Source organism: Talpa occidentalis, unplaced genomic scaffold, assembly GCF_014898055.3.
Source record: "Talpa occidentalis isolate TD23 unplaced genomic scaffold, MPIMG_talOcc4v2.1 talOcc4.8, whole genome shotgun sequence".
Classification (NCBI taxonomy): Eukaryota; Metazoa; Chordata; class Mammalia; order Eulipotyphla; family Talpidae; genus Talpa; species Talpa occidentalis.
Window position 1 is genome coordinate 69,615,891 of NW_023605194.1, and position 17,165 is coordinate 69,633,055.

The 17,165-nt window shown below is 43.3% G+C and overlaps 1 protein-coding gene across 10 annotated transcripts in view; it reads right to left on the bottom strand.

The window, feature by feature from the left end:
* Positions 1–17,165, bottom strand: part of RPS6KC1 (ribosomal protein S6 kinase C1) — a 153,189-nt gene that overhangs the window by 90,778 nt on the left and 45,246 nt on the right. For all 10 annotated transcript variants that reach the window (XM_037496710.2, XM_037496714.2, XM_037496707.2 and 7 more), the window contains one exon: positions 16,690–17,052. In XM_037496710.2, the coding sequence (XP_037352607.1) occupies positions 16,690–17,052 (363 nt within the window). The remainder of the gene's footprint in view (positions 1–16,689; positions 17,053–17,165) is intronic.

Genomic DNA, 17,165 nt, shown 5'->3' on the forward strand with positions numbered 1-17,165 from the left:
TACAATTTTAATTCTATAAAAGAAATACTCCTGTCTCAGATGGCCTTGGTGGTTACAGTTTTTTTTTTTCTTTAAGTGCTGATTTATTATATTTAATGGTTTTTTGTTCTTTTCAGGTATAACCTACCATTTCTGACTTAAGCTAAGTGTTCTGACAACAAAAGGCAACCTTGAGAAGAACAGTAATTTACGGTTCTGCATGTTACTACAACTCTGGTGCCCTCAGTCCTTCCCTATTTAATACAAACCCAGTCAGGCAGGGAATCTGCTTCCTGTCTGCATTTAACCAATCCCTGCTTACGTTGTGGTTTTTTTTTTTTTTTTCCCAAAACCAAGTGTTACAGTGACCCCTAGAAGTTCAAAGAACAGTAAAAGCAAGAATCGTAGTATTGGGGCCCAGGTGCTCCCCAGTTACGACTGCTTGCCATGTTGCTTAGCAGTTTCACCACCAATGGTACTAAAAATACAACATCATTAGATCATGAAGTGTTAAAAGCCTACAGAGAGCCTGTGCTTAGCTCCAACAATTTCTTTATGCTCCCTAACCTACTTTTCTAGTCTTGCCTTTTAAAAGGGAGTGCCCAAAAGATCCCCTCAAAATAATGACCAGTCTCCCAGTGACAATAAGCTCTTAACAAAAAAAAAAATAAAAGCAAATCATCACTATCACCCCTAAGTGTCCTTTTTGTCCCCTGTGTTCTAAACAAATGGTGTACAAGAGATGAAAAGAATTTGAAGGGCTGGAGATAAATTAATGGAAAAGGGAATAAAAAATTAAAATCAAGGAACTAAAATCTTGCCTCATAGGGTAGAATAAGATGGGAAAATTTTGCAAGTCAAACTCCATGTAAACTAGTAATTTTTTTCTGCCTCATTGGTAAATATGGGGAGTTCCCTTCCACCCACATCCCAAAGCTTCTGCTTATTCTTTCACTGGCTATAAGAAACATCTCAAAAGAAGTAGCAAATCCATGCAAGACTCTAAAGTCCAACGACTGTTTCTTGATGTCATATTGGTTCACCTGTTTTTCCTTTGAGATATATAGGGGACAAGAGAATTACTAATTACAAGGAGTAAATGCTTCCTAATCCTAGAAGCTCCATCAAGCCCTTTAATGCATCCCCACCTTAAAAATCAACTGTAGAGCACACCAGCCTTAAACAGACTCCACCCCATCTTTCTTCAGACTGATTTACCGCAGACATGTATCTCTACATTTAACTCAAAGGCTGCGTCATACTGAAGAAAAGCCTCCCCAGAGGATGGCTCTCTGGGGCCACCAGAGTGGACATGCCCTCCACAACACTCACTTTCCTACTACTCCAGAATCAAGGCCCCCGATGGTGCCAGGCCTGGCTCGGTGTTCAGCTTCTCCTGGGATCGCCTAGGATCCGGCCCACAGCAGCCCCCAATAAAGCTATGTTAAAGTGAATGAATGATTTCACACCAGTGTCACCTGGGCTGATAATACCTTCAGTCAAATGATGCCATATCCCTTTCTCTAATCTCAACAACAGTTACAGAAAGTGTCAGAAACCATGTGCAGTTATGTCTCACCTGCACGGCACTGCCCAGGGAAAGCGACTGAGGAACGTGGTAAGAAGCGGCATGGCTGGGCTAAAAAGAACCTCTGTTTTGATTTAATTCTATGAAAAGTAGGGAAATACAGCAATGATGTTCTAATCATAAACCGTGGTGGGATTTCTGACATTGTAAAAGCCTGGAGTCAGCATGACACTCTGGCTATTTCTCGCGTTCAGACTATGAAAGGCAAAATAGAAAGCTCCTGGGAAAAAGCAAATTTTCATTTTCTGTATTTCCTGAAAGAGTATAAACTGAACTTCTGTGCCACATATACAAGGCTCAGCTTGATTATTAAGATAAAACTTAGCCTCTACGTTACCTGAAACTAACTCCAATAATTACTGAATATTGGTTAATTCTTTCTCAAGGTGCCCTGCAACCTGAGACAGCAGTTTTCCGTTTAGAGTTTGTCCAGGTCTCTGGTTCAGTCTAAACTACGCAGTATCTACACTTCTCCTGACCAGAATCAAGGTTTTGCAGTAATAACAGCGAGTAAAGAAACCCTCTCGTTTTAATGTTTATAAACCGTGTTGCTAAAGCTATAAAATGTGGTGAAACTGATGACAGCGACTGTCTAATAAAACCCTTCGAGAAGCCTCATGTCTCTCTGCTTCTGCAATAGAGCAGCTGTGCCTCACACAGACTCACATGAATGAAAATATTTAGATGAGAAACCACCCACTTAGTTTATTTTCCATATGACTTTCCTGTAATTATTTTGTAAACTGTTCACACAACAATACATAAAAACATCTGCAAAAACAGGTAATTAATGTGTCAAGCCAAACTAATGCATTTTTTATGGTGTCCATGCTTCGTCAACTGTAATTATAACTCTTTTTTAAGCAAATGATGATGTGTTTGTTGCACTGTGCAAGTGGTTATTTTAGATGCTCTGTTTACTGTTCATACAATCTGAATATAAAACTCCACAGCTACTTCACCCCACATCAATGCTTTACCTAGCTTTTGCAGAAGCAGAAAAGTGATTCTCTTTCCCAATTTGCAATTTCCAGTAAACATTTACATCATTACAACATGAAACTTCCAAGATGAAAGTTGACACCAAAACAACCAGCAATTCAAGAAACACATGCCAGCCAGGGGTCCTTCCAGAATTTCTTCCTTCAGCTGTAACCCCGCAGGAAATAAGGCACTTTCTTCCCATCAGTGGCAGTGGGCTAGGTCCTAGGAGTGTTCAGATTTCCAAGGTTCACCATCTTGGCTAATGTACAGTACCCATTCCTTCTACAATCACCATCCCCACCCCAAGCCTCCCCAACACACACACGACACCCACAGATGAAGAAGAACCAAATATGTCCAAAAGACAGATTCATATTCCGTTTATCCTGCTTGAGTTCAAATCACACAGGAGATTATTATTTGATAAATACTACAAATAAGGATCCTTAGATAAACATTTCTGAAGACCTAAGATACACAATTTCTAAAGTTCTGTTTTCAGAGCTAACAAAATCTAAGTTAAGAAGTAAGTCCAACCCTATACTATTTGTTAAGAGCTCCTTCTCTTTTTACAACAGGCAATTTTTAGAGCATCAGTGATGGTTACCTGTAGTATAGAAAAACCTTGGGAATAAGGGCTCCTAGGAAGCAAGGTTTCCTGTTTATATATTTTCATGGCCAAATATTTCAGAAATAGCAGAGAATTAGCCCTTACAGGTGCAAGTTTGTTTAACTCTCCTGAATGAGTATTTTTTAAAGATTTTATTTTATTTATTTATGCATACAAGAGCTGGGGTATAGGCCAGAGGTGTGGGGGTAAGAGAATTCACCAGTGTGGGAAGCAGAACAGACTGACTGAAATATACTGCTGAGGGGAGCAGCGGGGAGACAGGAGAGGTCTGCTGCGCCATGTGGGTCAGCTCCCTGGCTGGGAATGGAACTCAGGCCACAGTGGCTGCAGATAACTTGATAGTGCTGAGACTTAACACTTGAGCCACTAGGGAGGCCTGACACAAATACTTTTAAACTGAGCTACTGCACTCTCCCTCCCAGCAGAGCTATTGAGAGCAGTGACAGGTGCCTGATGAGATACTGGGAAGTGCCTCAGGTATCACCACCTTGTTCCCCAAAGAACAGGAGTGTCACACCGTAATCAAACAAGTTTCCCAGCTGCCAATTTTGAGCTTAAGGTCACATACTTACTTGGGAGAGTTTGGGGTTGGGTTTCATCAAGACACAGCAGAGCCCTCATTCCAAGGATGCTTGAATAGGAAACACACGACCAAGACAGTCCAGGGGGACAGGACACAAGGGCATTTCTTGAAGCCAGAAACCCACAAGTCTCCACAATGAGTTCTGCTACTTGCAGAGCTACCAATACCACTCAGACAGCAACAAGGGACTGTGCCTCACACTGCAAACCTGCAATTTGTACAGAGAGAACTGAGGTGCAGACCAGCAGCATTTTAAGCCTACCTGACATCCTCATTTTCTTCATCCTCACTTCCGTCTTTCAGACCAACTTACTCATGGCCTCCTCCAGAAGTGTTCAGAAAAGGCCTTGTCCTCCATCCTGGTCAGCTGTCCATTTACATGTATGTAAAGGATGATTCTCACTTAAAAATGTCTATAAAGAAGATCTCAGGTACCAGGCACTATGCTTAGGAAACATAATCAATGAGAATATGTGTTGTCTTTGAGGACATTGCAAGTAAATAAGATGTTCAGTCAATAAATGATTGCACAAAATCACTTCACTGTAAATGTGACAAGTACTTACAGCAAAACAACTACAGTGGCAACAAAGTTCAGCATCTATTCTAGTCTGAATAAAGGTAGGCTCCCTGCTGAACAAGGAGACAGCAACTGAGCAGCCCAGGACAGCACTCGCCCAGAACACAGCCCGAGTGAAATCCATCATGAGGGACCCAGTGCCCTCCAGGCGGCAAGTGAAGGCCACGTGGGTAAAGCAAACTGCGTGGAGAGGAGCAGCTCAAGATGAGCCTGGACAGGGCCTCCCCAGTGGCGCAGCGGTTGAACGCTGGGTTGTGAAGCTGCCCGCAGCCTCTGCAGCGCCAGTTCGATCCCCAGCCTCCGGGTGAGGGTCCCACATGGCGCGCAGACCTCTCCTGCCGCCCGCTGCTCCCCTCAGCAGTGTACTTCGGTCCTTCTGCCTGCTCTGCTCCCCGCTCTGGCTCTGGTGAATTCTCTCACCCTCCCGCGCTTCTGACTGTACCCAGTGCTTGAATAGATAGATAGATAGATAGATAGATAGATAGATAGATAGATAGATAGATAGATAGATAGATAGATAGATAGATAGATAAAGATGAGCCTGGATAGGGAGTGACAGCCAACGCTCGTGCGGCCCACGAACAGCAAGATGCTGAGATTTCATCCTGGACACCATGGCTCACTGCAAGAAAGTGACATAATAGACTCCATCTCCCAAAACTTACCCAGGCCACCAGAGAGAGAATGGGTTTGAGCCAAGTAAGAGCCAGTCAGAAAAGCCGTTATAAAGTTTTTTTTTTATAAAGCTGTTATAAAATGATGGAAAGTGGGCCTTTCAAAATGTCAGAGTGAGGCATTCAATGAAACCTCTGCAGACAAAACATCAAAATCAACAACTCTTGGGATTAACTAGGGACATCCAACAAATTAAAAAATATGTAAGAAAAAGGACTGAATTGCAGTAAGAGATGCCAAGATACATGGTGGCCCATCCCTGGCCCAGCACAAGAGCAGACACATGGACTGACGGCCTTGCCATGGCTGGAGGGCTGGTCTGATCCAGTGCTCCACGGAGAAGTCCCATGCTACTGAAATCACAGCAGCCCAAACCAAAGGCGAGCCAATTTCTCACAGGGATATCTAATGACCGTGACAGCCAGTGTGCTTTGGGAAGCTCCAGAATATTCCTGGGGGTCTTGAAAGTCACATGCATACACAGAAGAGACCACAGAAGGCTTCCAGGGGCTTCCTTCCAGGGGCAGGGGAGGCCTGGCCATGCACAAAGCAAAACCCAGGGTGGGAGAGTGGACTGACCCTGACTGCCCTGACCCATGTAGACACACTCAGGGAGGGGGGCCGCCTCCATGGCTCACACCGGTTCAGTCACACTCTGAACGATTGACACCAAACAAAAGCAGCCATCACCCTCAGCAGCCCTGGAAAAGGGGTGGGAGTGGGGGTAGAATCTAGAGTTGCCACTAATCTAAAAAGTGAGTTTTAAAAAATGAAACATGCAGGGCCTCCCCGGTGGCGTAGTGGTTGAGCATTGGGTTGTAAAGCTGCCCACAGCCTCTGCAACACCGGTTCAATCCCTGGCCACCGGGCAAGGGTCCCACATGGCATGCAGATCTCTCCTGCTGCCCGCTGCTCCCCTCAGCAGTGTACTTCGTCAGTCTGCCTGTTCTGCTCTGCTCTCCACTCTGACAAATTCTCTCACCCTCCCGCGCTTCTGACTGTACCCAGTGCTTGTATAAATAAATAAAATCTTAAAAATCTTAAAATCTTAAAAAAAAAATGAAACATGCAAAGAAATAATAACTGTATGGTCTGAAAAAAACAAAGTGTCAATAGCATCTGTCTCTGGAGAGAGCACAAGTGAATCTCAGGAGATAAACACTTCAAGACAACTATTATAAATGTGATCAAAGAACTAAAAGAAACATGTTTAAGGAATTAAAGCACAAAGACAATGAATAATCAAACACAGGTTAACAATAAAAACAAAAGCTGTGGAAAAAGGAAAGAACCCAAAAGAAATTCTAGAGTTAAGATGGACTTAGCAGCACATTAAGTCGACAGGAAAAAAGACCAGAAAACATGAGGCCAGCAGAGGAGACGTTGCCCAGTCTGAATAAGGTGTTAAAGGAGGTGCCAGACTCAGGTGCCTGCAGCAGGAAGCTTCACACTTGGGCACAGTCAACTCAAAAAATGGGAGTGGGGAGTGGGGATGGGGGAGGGGGGGAGGTAGTGAAATGGGCAGGAAAAAAAATGTGAATAGGTGAAAACACCCCAAATTTGATGACAAAGTATTACAAGAGACAGCCAAAGGCACAATTACCATCAACTATAAGATAAAAATCTCTTTATCCCAGAACTAAGAGTGGATCAATGCAAGAAAATCTGTGTCATCTAGTGAAGAAGGTTGAACCACATGACCACCTCAACTGATGCAAAAGACAAAAAAAAACCTGGGACAGAATCTAACACTCTCACGATAAAAACATTCCAAAAACTAGGGCCTAGGGGTTAGTCTCAGGCTGTCACCACTGTGGCTTGACTTCGATCCCCAGCTAGGGAGCTTACCCACAGGGCACAGTAGACCTCTCCTGTCTCCCCGCTGCTCCCCTCAGCTGTGGATTTCAGTAGATCTGCCTGTTCTGCTCCCCACTCTGTCTCTGGTCATTCCTTTCACCCCATAGACCTCTGGCCTATACCCCATTCCTACATAAAAGTTAAAAAAAAAAAAATCAAAAAAAACTAGAAGTGGAAGGGAATGTCAACATAATGGAAAAATCTGTGAAAAACCAATAGCTCATATCGTGCCCAACAGTAAAAGACTGAAAGCTTTTCCCCTAAGATCTGGAAGAAGAAAATCACCTTCCTTTCCCAGTGCTAATGAACACTGTACCAGAGTCCTAGCCAGACTATTAAACAAGCAAAGAAGGGGAGGGGAGGGGAGGGGAGGGGAGGGGAGGGGAAGGGAGGGGAAGGGAGGGGAGGGAGGAGGGGAGGGGAGGGGAGGGGAGGGGAGGGGAGAGGAGGAAAAGAGGAAGAGGAAGAAGAAGAGGAAGAGGAAGAGGAAGAGGAAGAGGAAGGAAGGGAAGGGAGAAATTTTAAAATATTAATAAAAGGTATCCAAGTTGAAAAGGAAGGAGTTAAACTACCTATTCACAGGTGACAAAATCCTATGCATAGAAATCCTGAAGAATCCACAAAAATACCTAAAGCTAATAAACTATTGACTCATTTGCTAGATACAAGATCACCACACAAAAATCAATTGTGTATTTATATACCTGGAGTGAATAAATTTTTTTTTTTTTTTTTTGTGGGACTTGATGGAAAGTTGTAAGAAAGCTGGAAAGGAAGGTTGGTTAGAAGCAGAAGGGCCTTGGGCCTCCCTGGTGGCATCAGGGTTAAAGTCTCAGCCCTATGAAGCTATCACCAGCCACTGCAGCATGAGTTCGATCCCTGGCCAGGGAGCTAACCCACATGGCACAGCAGACCTCTCCTGTCTTGCCCGCTGCTCCCCTCAGCAGTGATATTTCAGCAGATCCACCTGTTCTGCTCCTCACTCTTGTCTCTGATGAATCCTTTCACCCCCACCCCCAACCCTGCGCAGCTCTGGTCTAGACCCTAGTTCTTGTATGCATATATAAATAACATAAATCTTACCAAAAAAAAAAAATATATTGAAGGGCCTTGAGCCCTAGGTGAGAGATTTGGACATTACCTGCTATTCAGAGTTTTGAATAGGAGACTCCCTTGAAGCTAAATATGAAGGAGGTTAATCTAGCAGTGAGGACAGGGTGGGAAAGGGTGGTGGGAAGACAAATTTGGGGAGTGAATAATTTAAAAGCAAATTAAGGAACCTGGTCCATTTATAACCACATCGAAGAATACACAGGAATAAACTGAACCAAGGAGGGGAAAGCCTCATGTTGGAAACTACAAAACAGGCCTCCCTGGTGGCGCAGGCGGTTGAACGCACTGCTGTGAAGCTGTCTGCAGCCTCTGCAGAGCCAGTTTGATCCCTGCCAGCCGCGAAACAACCCACATGGCGCGGCAGACCTCTCCTGTCTCCCCACTGCTCTTCTCAGCAGTGTATTTCGGTCATTCTGGCTGTTCTGTTCCCCACTCTGTCTCTGGTGAATCCTCTTACCCCCCACACCTCGTTCTGTACCCCAGTTCTTGTATGCATAAATAAATAAATCTTTAAAAAAAAAAAAAACTACAAAACACTGCTGAAAAAAATGACAGGATCTAAATAAACGGTAAGACAACCTTGTTCATAGACTGGAAGGCTTAATTTTAAGATGGCTCTATTCCACATATTATATTTACAGATTTAATCCCATCCCTACAAAATTTCAGCGGTCATTTGTGCAAAACTGGAAAGCTATTCTAAAATTAAACAAAGCAGCGATGAGTCAAAACAGAAGCAGCAGAAACAAGCTCTCAAGGGGCTCACTAATGAACAGGCAGGAGCCAGGCAGGGCAGCGGCGGCGGTGGGTCAGACTCACTCCACCACCCCCATGCCCAGTCTAGGTGCACCTTGTAGGGCCTTAAGATAAACACACTTTCTTAGGATCAGAGTTAACACACATCATAAACAAGTAACAAATTTTAATGTTACTAAATATTTTCATTCCTGAAATTCATCAATACGCTTGCCCCCTGCGTCTCTCTATCAGCATCGATTCCCCACCTTCTCACACATCCATCCACTCCAGAGGACACCTATCTGGGCTGTCAGAAAAGTCATGACGTATGTGGTTACACGTCATGACTTTTCCAACAACCCAATATAGCCGTTGGGTTTCCCAGTCTTGAGCAACTGTCACTAGAGTAATAAGTCCATGGTCTAGGCTACTCTTCCCTAAGTAAATTTGAGCTTCTCGCTTGTTATTACTGTTATTTATTGTTCTGCGCCTCCCTGAGTGCACAGGTCTAACCACCCGAGGCTCAGCATGCCGTGGACACTCCATCTAAGCGACTCAGAGGAAACGAGACGCCAGTGGGTCTGTGGCTTCTCCAGGAACCCCGTTCCTGCCGTGGGAAAGAGAGGGGGAGCACAGCGCTCAGCAGCCAGCAGGAGGCTCAAGAATGCTGTCCCTCAGCACACTGGGTCAGCTGGTGAAATATTTTAAACATATCTGGAAATAACAACGTCTAGCACACAGCTACCCGGGGACAGGGCAAGCTACAAAAAACAGCCTGGTGTGCCATTTGCTGAGACAAAAATTGCAGACTGCATCTCTCAGCTGAGGAGCAACATCAAAAATAGTCTCACCCACCAAAAATATCAACAAGATTATTAAAGAAAAATCAGACACCAACAACATCAGGAACTCTTTTCACTATGAGACTCGATGGATGCAGAAGATATAAATGAAGAGGGAAGCAGAGGGGAGGCCTTAGAGATCTCGTCTGGACCACCACTCAATTTATCTTTTTACCAAAAAAAAAAATTTCTATTCACTACCACCATCTTGAGGACGTACCAGGTGAATAACAAAGGCATGTCAAACAGAGCACTAGATGGATGGGTTGAAAGAGCAAGAATCAAATGGGCAAGGAAAATACCGAAAATAAAGCCATAAACTATCTGGTACTAAATACTTGTTGCTGTTTCATTTTGAAAAGCTAATCTAATTAGGAGGAAGCTGTGTGAAGAGTAGCTCGGCATAGTGGAAAGACAACAGAATTTGAACTCTGAAAGACCTAGATGTAAATCCTGGGGAAAAGGGGGTCTGGGTCCTTCAGCAAACAAGTCTGGGTTTTCTCCATGGGTAAAAGGGGGAACACAGCAACTACCCTTCAAGCACAGTGAACCAGCAGCTCTGACACTTGGAACAAACTAAACAAAACCAGCTCGCAAATCAACTCTGATTCATAACGCAGCCCACAGATGGGTGTTACTAGCAGTGCTCGCCATCTGGTAGCTTCCTGTTTTAAGTAATTATTCTTGCTAACTGAGTGCCAAGCTTCTGGAATCATTACATTAAAGGTTTGCACCCTCTAAATTTTGGTGTCCTTAGACAAAGCCCAAGATGATCGTCCACAGTTCAGCTTATAGACCCGATCTGAGGTAGAAAAATGTTAAAAACCCTTACACAGTGACAAGTTTGAAACAGACAGTAAATTGTTGCTATTTAAACATTTCATCAACACCCATTTACCACTGTATATTATACAATTATTGCAATAAGCCCACGCTGAGAACACAGATTATTCATCACAGTCACCTGCAGTCACATACAAACAAGACAGAAATGAAAGCCTATAAGCTGAGACATTCTCCACGGAAGTGCAAAGGGATGCTTCAGTCTTGATTTCTGGATTTTTTTCTTCTAAATCCACAAGGACCCAGAACTGGGAGGAGTACCCAGCACCTTCATTTCCAGAGCCATTTTCTGTCTGAGGAAATGTGCGGTGTCAGGTTCCAAGGGAGGAGCCAAAGTCACAAGAGCAGGGTGGTGAGCAAGAGTGCCCGCACTTCACACCAAGCCGCTGTCACAGGGTCTACAGAAGGCCAGGATAAACTCCTTCACATTGAACAGTCTAGTCACGATGACCAGTTAGTAGTTAGAATAACAAAACCTGCCAACTGAAAAGAACCCTGTATCAAGCACTCTTTAGCTCTGAAATGCTTGCTCTGGGTTACCACATGCAGAAGTAATGATTTTACTGTAAAGGATGTCAGCCCAACCCAAGGTCACAGGTAGCAACTGTTAGAGCAAGAGTTATATTCATCTAACTTGTAGCTATCACTGTTCCCGTGATGCTTTAATAGCGCTTTCCCATGGAAGCAGCTCTTCTGCTCATAAAAGTCACATCAAGCTCTGAAAAGTCACATCAAGCTTGCATACTAGGGGCCCCGATTTCCGTCCTAATTAAAGAATATCGTCCACGGTGCCAAGCATCAGAGTCAACAGTGAAAAGCTAAAATCTTTTACAAGACAAGGATGCCCACTCTCCCCACCTTATTGAATGCAGTACTAGAAGTCAGAGCCAGAGCAATCACATAAGAAATAAAAGTAAAATAGTCTCCATCTGTAGGTAACATTATATATGGAAAACTCTGAAGATGTCACAAAAAAGTTAAAATTTAAATAGTTGTACAATACAAAGTCTATACAAAAAAATCAGCCATCTACATACACTAACAACACATCATCAGAAATGAAATTAAGCAAACAATCCCATTTACAAGGACATCAAAAAGAATAAAATACTTCAGAATAAATCAAAAGAAGAATAAAAGATCTAGATACTAAAAATTATAAGGCACTGATTTAGGGAACTGAAGACAATTGAATGGAAATATATTCTGTGCTCATGGAAGAACCAACACTGTTAAAATGTCAGTACGACCCAAATCAGCCTGCACAGACAAAGCAATCGCTATCAAAATTTCAACAGTATTTTTCACAGAAGTAGAAAAAAATAACCCAGAAATGTGTATGCAGCTACAAGAGACCTCAAAAATAGCCAAGAACCCTGAGAAAGAACAAAGTTGGAGGCATCACACTTCCTGACTTCAAACTACATTGCAAGGCTACAGTCACTAAAATAATAAAGCGCTGGCATAAAACCAGACACAGACCAGAGGAACAGAAGAGAGCCCAGAAATAACCCCACATATATACAATTAACTTATGACAAAGGAGCCAAGAATGTACAAGGGGGAGCAGACAGTCTCTTCGACAAACTGTGTGTGGAAAAACTGGGCAGTTAACATGCAATATATTGAAACTGAACCATGATCTTACGATACACAAAAATCAATCCTAGGTAGATTAAAGACTTGAACCTAAGACCTGAGAACATACATAAAAATACTACAAGAACATAGGGCATACACTCTTTCACACTAGTCTTGGTAATAATTTGGATTTTGCACCAAAAACAGAAACAGAAAGGCAAAAACAAGTAGGACTTTAGTAAACAAAAAGCTCATGCACAGTGAAGGCAGCCATCTACATGCAGAGAGCCAGCCTGGAGGATGGAGGAAAGATCTGCAGACCATATCAGACAAGGGCTGACATCCAAAATATGTAAAAGATGCATATAACTCAATAAAAAAATCTAATAAATGGACAGGGGATCTGAATAGACATATTTCTGAAGAAACATACGAAACTAAGGAGGAAAAACATACACCGGAGCAAGGAAAGTCTCTTCAGTAAATGGTGCTGGGAAAACAGGACCATCACATGCAAAAGGATGAAACTAGAACACTACCTCATACCACACACAAAAGCCAACTCAAAATGGATGAAAGACCTGAATGTAAGATCTGAAACCATAAAATACATAGAAGAAACATAGGCACCACACTCCATGACATACACCTAAGAAACAGGTTTGAGGACTCACCCCCAGAAGCAACGAAAGAAGGAAAAGATAAAACACTGGGACTGCATCAAACTAAACAGTTTCTATACAGCAAGAGAGACAGTACCCAAAACGAAGAGACACCCCATAGGCTGGGAGAAAATATTTGTACACCATACAAATGATAAGGGATTGATACCAAAGATCTATATAGAGCTCACATAATTCAACAAAAACAAAGCAAATAACTCAGTCAAAAAATGGGCAGATGAGATAAAAAGACACTTCTCCAAAGAGGAAATGCAAATGGCCAATAGGTAGATGAAAAAATGCTTAACATCACTTATAATCAGGGAAACATAAATCAAAACCACAATGAAATACCACCTCACATCAGTGACAATGGCACATATGGGCTCTCTGGTGGCCTAGGGGTGAAATCTCAGCACTATCATCACTACACCTGAGTTCAATCCCCAGCCAGGGAGTTGACCCACATGGTGCAGCAGACCTCTCCTCTCTCCCCGCTGCACCCCTTGGCAGTGTGCTTCAGTAAATCCACCTCCTCTGCCCCCACTCTATCTCTGGTAAGTCGTCACACCACCTCACCACCACCCGCCCCCCCCACACACACACACACCTCTGGTCTACACCCCAGTTCTTCTACACAAAAATAAATAAAATCTTGAAAAAAGGGGGGCACATATTAAAAAAACTGGCAACAACAATGCCGGTGAGTGTGTGGAAAGGAACCATAATGGTTCCTGCCATAATGGTTCTTGCCATAATGGTGGGGGTGCAAACTGGTCCAACCACTGTGGAAAGCTGTGTGGAGGACCCTCAGAACACTAAAAATGGAGCTACCATATGACCCAGCAATTCCACTCCTAAGAACCTACCCAAAGAAAACAAAAACACTAATCAAAAGGAAATCTGCACCCCTATGTTTACTGCAGCACTACCTACAATAGCCAAGATATGGAAACAGCCTCAATGCCCCAAAACAGATGACTGGACCAAGCAGATGTGGTCCATATACACCATGGAATACTGCTCAGTGATCAAAAAAGATAAACTCCATCTGCAGCAACATGGATGGAGCTGGAAGGAAAAAGAAAAATATCGGATTGTTTCACTTACAGACACAGGGAAGCCAAAGAAGGATCAGGAAAAGAAAAAACTTGCAGGCAAACCATAGATCTGAGGCATCAAGCAGGGGTGGAGCAGATAGGGGTCAAACAGGGGAGAGAAGAGTGCAAAGGACTATGGTGACAGTTCACAGGTGCCACAGTAGGGGGAGAACTATGGGGACTACTCAGTTTATAAAAATAAACTGCAATATCACACGCAAAAAAGAATACATACAAATGTCCAAGAGGCACATAAACAGGCATTTCAACACCACACGTCAGGGAAATGCAAGTCAAAACCACAATGAGGTGTCGCCTCACACATGTTAGAATGATAATCGGCAAAAAGATAAGTGACACATGTTGGCAAGAACATGAAGAATAGGAAACCGCAGTGACTGTTGGTGGGAATGTAAATGGTACAATGGAACCATTATGGGAAACAGTATGGAGAGTCCTCAAAAATTAAAAATAAAGCTATCATCCAGCAATTCTACTTCTGAGTATCTAGTCAAGAGAAATAAAACATCTCAAAGAGATTTCTCTGCGCCCTCTTGCTCACTGCAGTATTATTTACAAGAGCCAAGACATGGAATCAACCCAGGTATCCAACAGATGGGTGGGTGAGGAAAATGGAATGAACACACACACATACACACACACACACAAGCTATCATGTTGTTTTTCTGACATTAATACAATGTCATATCAGTTATGTCGCAATAAAATTGGGGGGAAATTTCTTAAAAAGAATTTCCTAAGTTCTCCAAGCAACACCCAGCACAACTTCACAAACCAGGGGCGCCACCCTGGCCATCTCACATCTGACACAGTTTCGTGTGTAAATGAGGAGGGCTGGAAGGAGATTATTTTTTGTACTGGTTAAAAATTAGAATTTTGTGATAGTGGTTCCCACAATTTATATGAATAAATCACATAATGATCACTAATGATAAAAATTACTCATGACTTTTTGGATTTGATGACACATTAACAATAAAAATTAACCAGGGCAGGAAGGTACACTCCGGTTTCAGAAATAGAGGCAGAGGCCAGATAGGAAAACTGTTTCATTTGTAACACTGCTTAAGACAGAGGTCCAGGAGGTTTGTATCAAGTTTCAGTGAAAAAGTAACTCATCATCATAATCACACAGTAACACAATGATAAGAGTTTTTGTTATTTTGCTGATAAACATCCATAATTCTCACTTTGAAGCAATGTTTTTATTTTTCTGGTGCCATAAAGTGGTAACATTATAAAGTGTTATCAAATTAAAATCAAATAACTTTTGGAAAAATATGACAATGATGTGTTTTATACATGTCAATTCGACATTATGTGAGGTTTCAACACAAAATTAACTAAAAAGAAAAGAGGAAAACATCAGAGCCAATTGTTTGCAACTCCTCATCACCATTTTAAACTTCCAAGCTGGAATAATTCAGACAAAGAAGGAAAATGATTAGTGTCTAAGACCGGACTCCTCCACTAGAAAACAAAAAACTCCCAACAGAATATGAAATTTGGAAAAAAAAAAATTGTTATCAAAGACTTCAGAATGCATTTCTCTCGATTAATAAACATTGTCACAGCCAAAATTATAAAACCGTATCAAGATGGCAAAATCAAATGAGAACTGAATATCAGAATCAACTATCTGCAGCTATGCTAACAGATTCCACTGCAAGCTATCACTAACGTTGGTAAGACATGGATAAAAAATAAACAAGGAGATTCCACCTCCTTATTGCTAGAAGTATTAATAGCTTTTGATTCCTAGGCCCACCAAAAGAGGTATCAAACGTGAAATCTGCAATGCCAGGTAAAGATGACAAACATTTATCTACAGTCCCTCCTGAAACTCCATTAACATGAGTGTAAAATAATTTATTTTAAGGCAAACCCCCACAAGGACAGAGGTTAAGAAGCCGGAGCTAAACGGGGCAGTGGCTGCTACTTGGGGACTTCAAAGCCACCTCCTTCCATGGCACTGCACCTCTCCCTGGAAGTTGAGGAGCTGACGGCACTGGGGAGCCACAGAGGAGAGACCAAAAGCTAAAAGTAGGACTGAGTCCGAACCCCAATGGAGCAGCAGTTAGGCTGCCCACACACACACCCCCACCTGCACAGTCTGCGTTCATCTCCACCGCACAGGCCTCGGGGCCCCTACAGAGGGCAAGGGAGGGGAAGGCCATGGCTTCAGGACCCCAGGACGCCACAGGAGGTGGGAGCGCCACAACAAAAACATGCTGCCACAGGAGATGGACACACAAGCCAAGGCCACAGGACAACAGCGAAAATGATTGCTCTGGAAGGAAAACACTGGAAGAAGCCCCATCAGCCTTTGGTTACCGTGCCCAAGAAGTCATGTAACCGGAGTAAGTGTCACTCTGCTTCTCGACGGAAAAGGCACCAACTAAAGCAAAAACTGATGCTTAAAGAAAGGCAAGTTCTGCTTGGACACTCAACCACACTCATCGTTCATGCCCATCGAATCACCGCCAAGAAGAGCAGAGGAGGCAAGACCAGGTCCCTCCCCTTATGGTAGGAGCACCCCACATCGTCTTCTCAAGTCGGCAAGAGCACACACAGGACACCATTCTGGGACCAACCAGGGGCAGGATGGTGCAGGGAGGCCGGGGAGCCCCAGCCACAGGAGGAAAGACAGGCTATTAGCCACACCAGAGACTTGGAGACCTGCCAAGTTTTGTTTTGTTCTGTAGACTAATTGATCAAAGGAGATCGTTAAGTGACTCTGACACTGTCTCCTAGCTCATGGAACTGAAGGTATAAATCCATGCTGCGGCACCGTTTCTCATATTCCGAATTGTTTTCACTTAGGCTAGTTGACAACACAGAGCTGCGGATGTATTTATTATCCAGACACAGACATAGAACATGCCGAACGCACCCCACAGGCAGAACTGTACCTTGGACACCTTCGAGGAGCAGATCCACTCCCTTCCTGTAAAAAGCAGAAGCAGCTCCATAGTCCTTGTCTTCCTCCTTTTTCAAAGCCAGCTTTATTAATTCTCCCGCTTTCTCCAAATAATCTCCCTTGCCAAGCTTGGATTTCAAGCTGCCGGGGAAGAGGCTACGACTCTCCAGTCCGTCCTCTGCTCTGGTCTGGTCACTGTCAGAAGCAACAGGCCCTGGTGCTGAGGCATCCAGAAGAAGAGGGAGACCGAAGGTTCTCATGGGAGAATTCTGACTGGAAGCCATTCCATCATCTAAGTCAGCGAGAGACTCCACGTCGACAGTCAGAGAGAGCAGGTCACTGTCGCTAGAAAAACCTTGAAAGCAACAATAGTATGCAGATATGAAATTGCGAATTATCCAGAAGAGCACAAATCAACTGAATGATCTTTTATCACACTTCCCAAGACAATTAAGGAGCTGTAGGTTT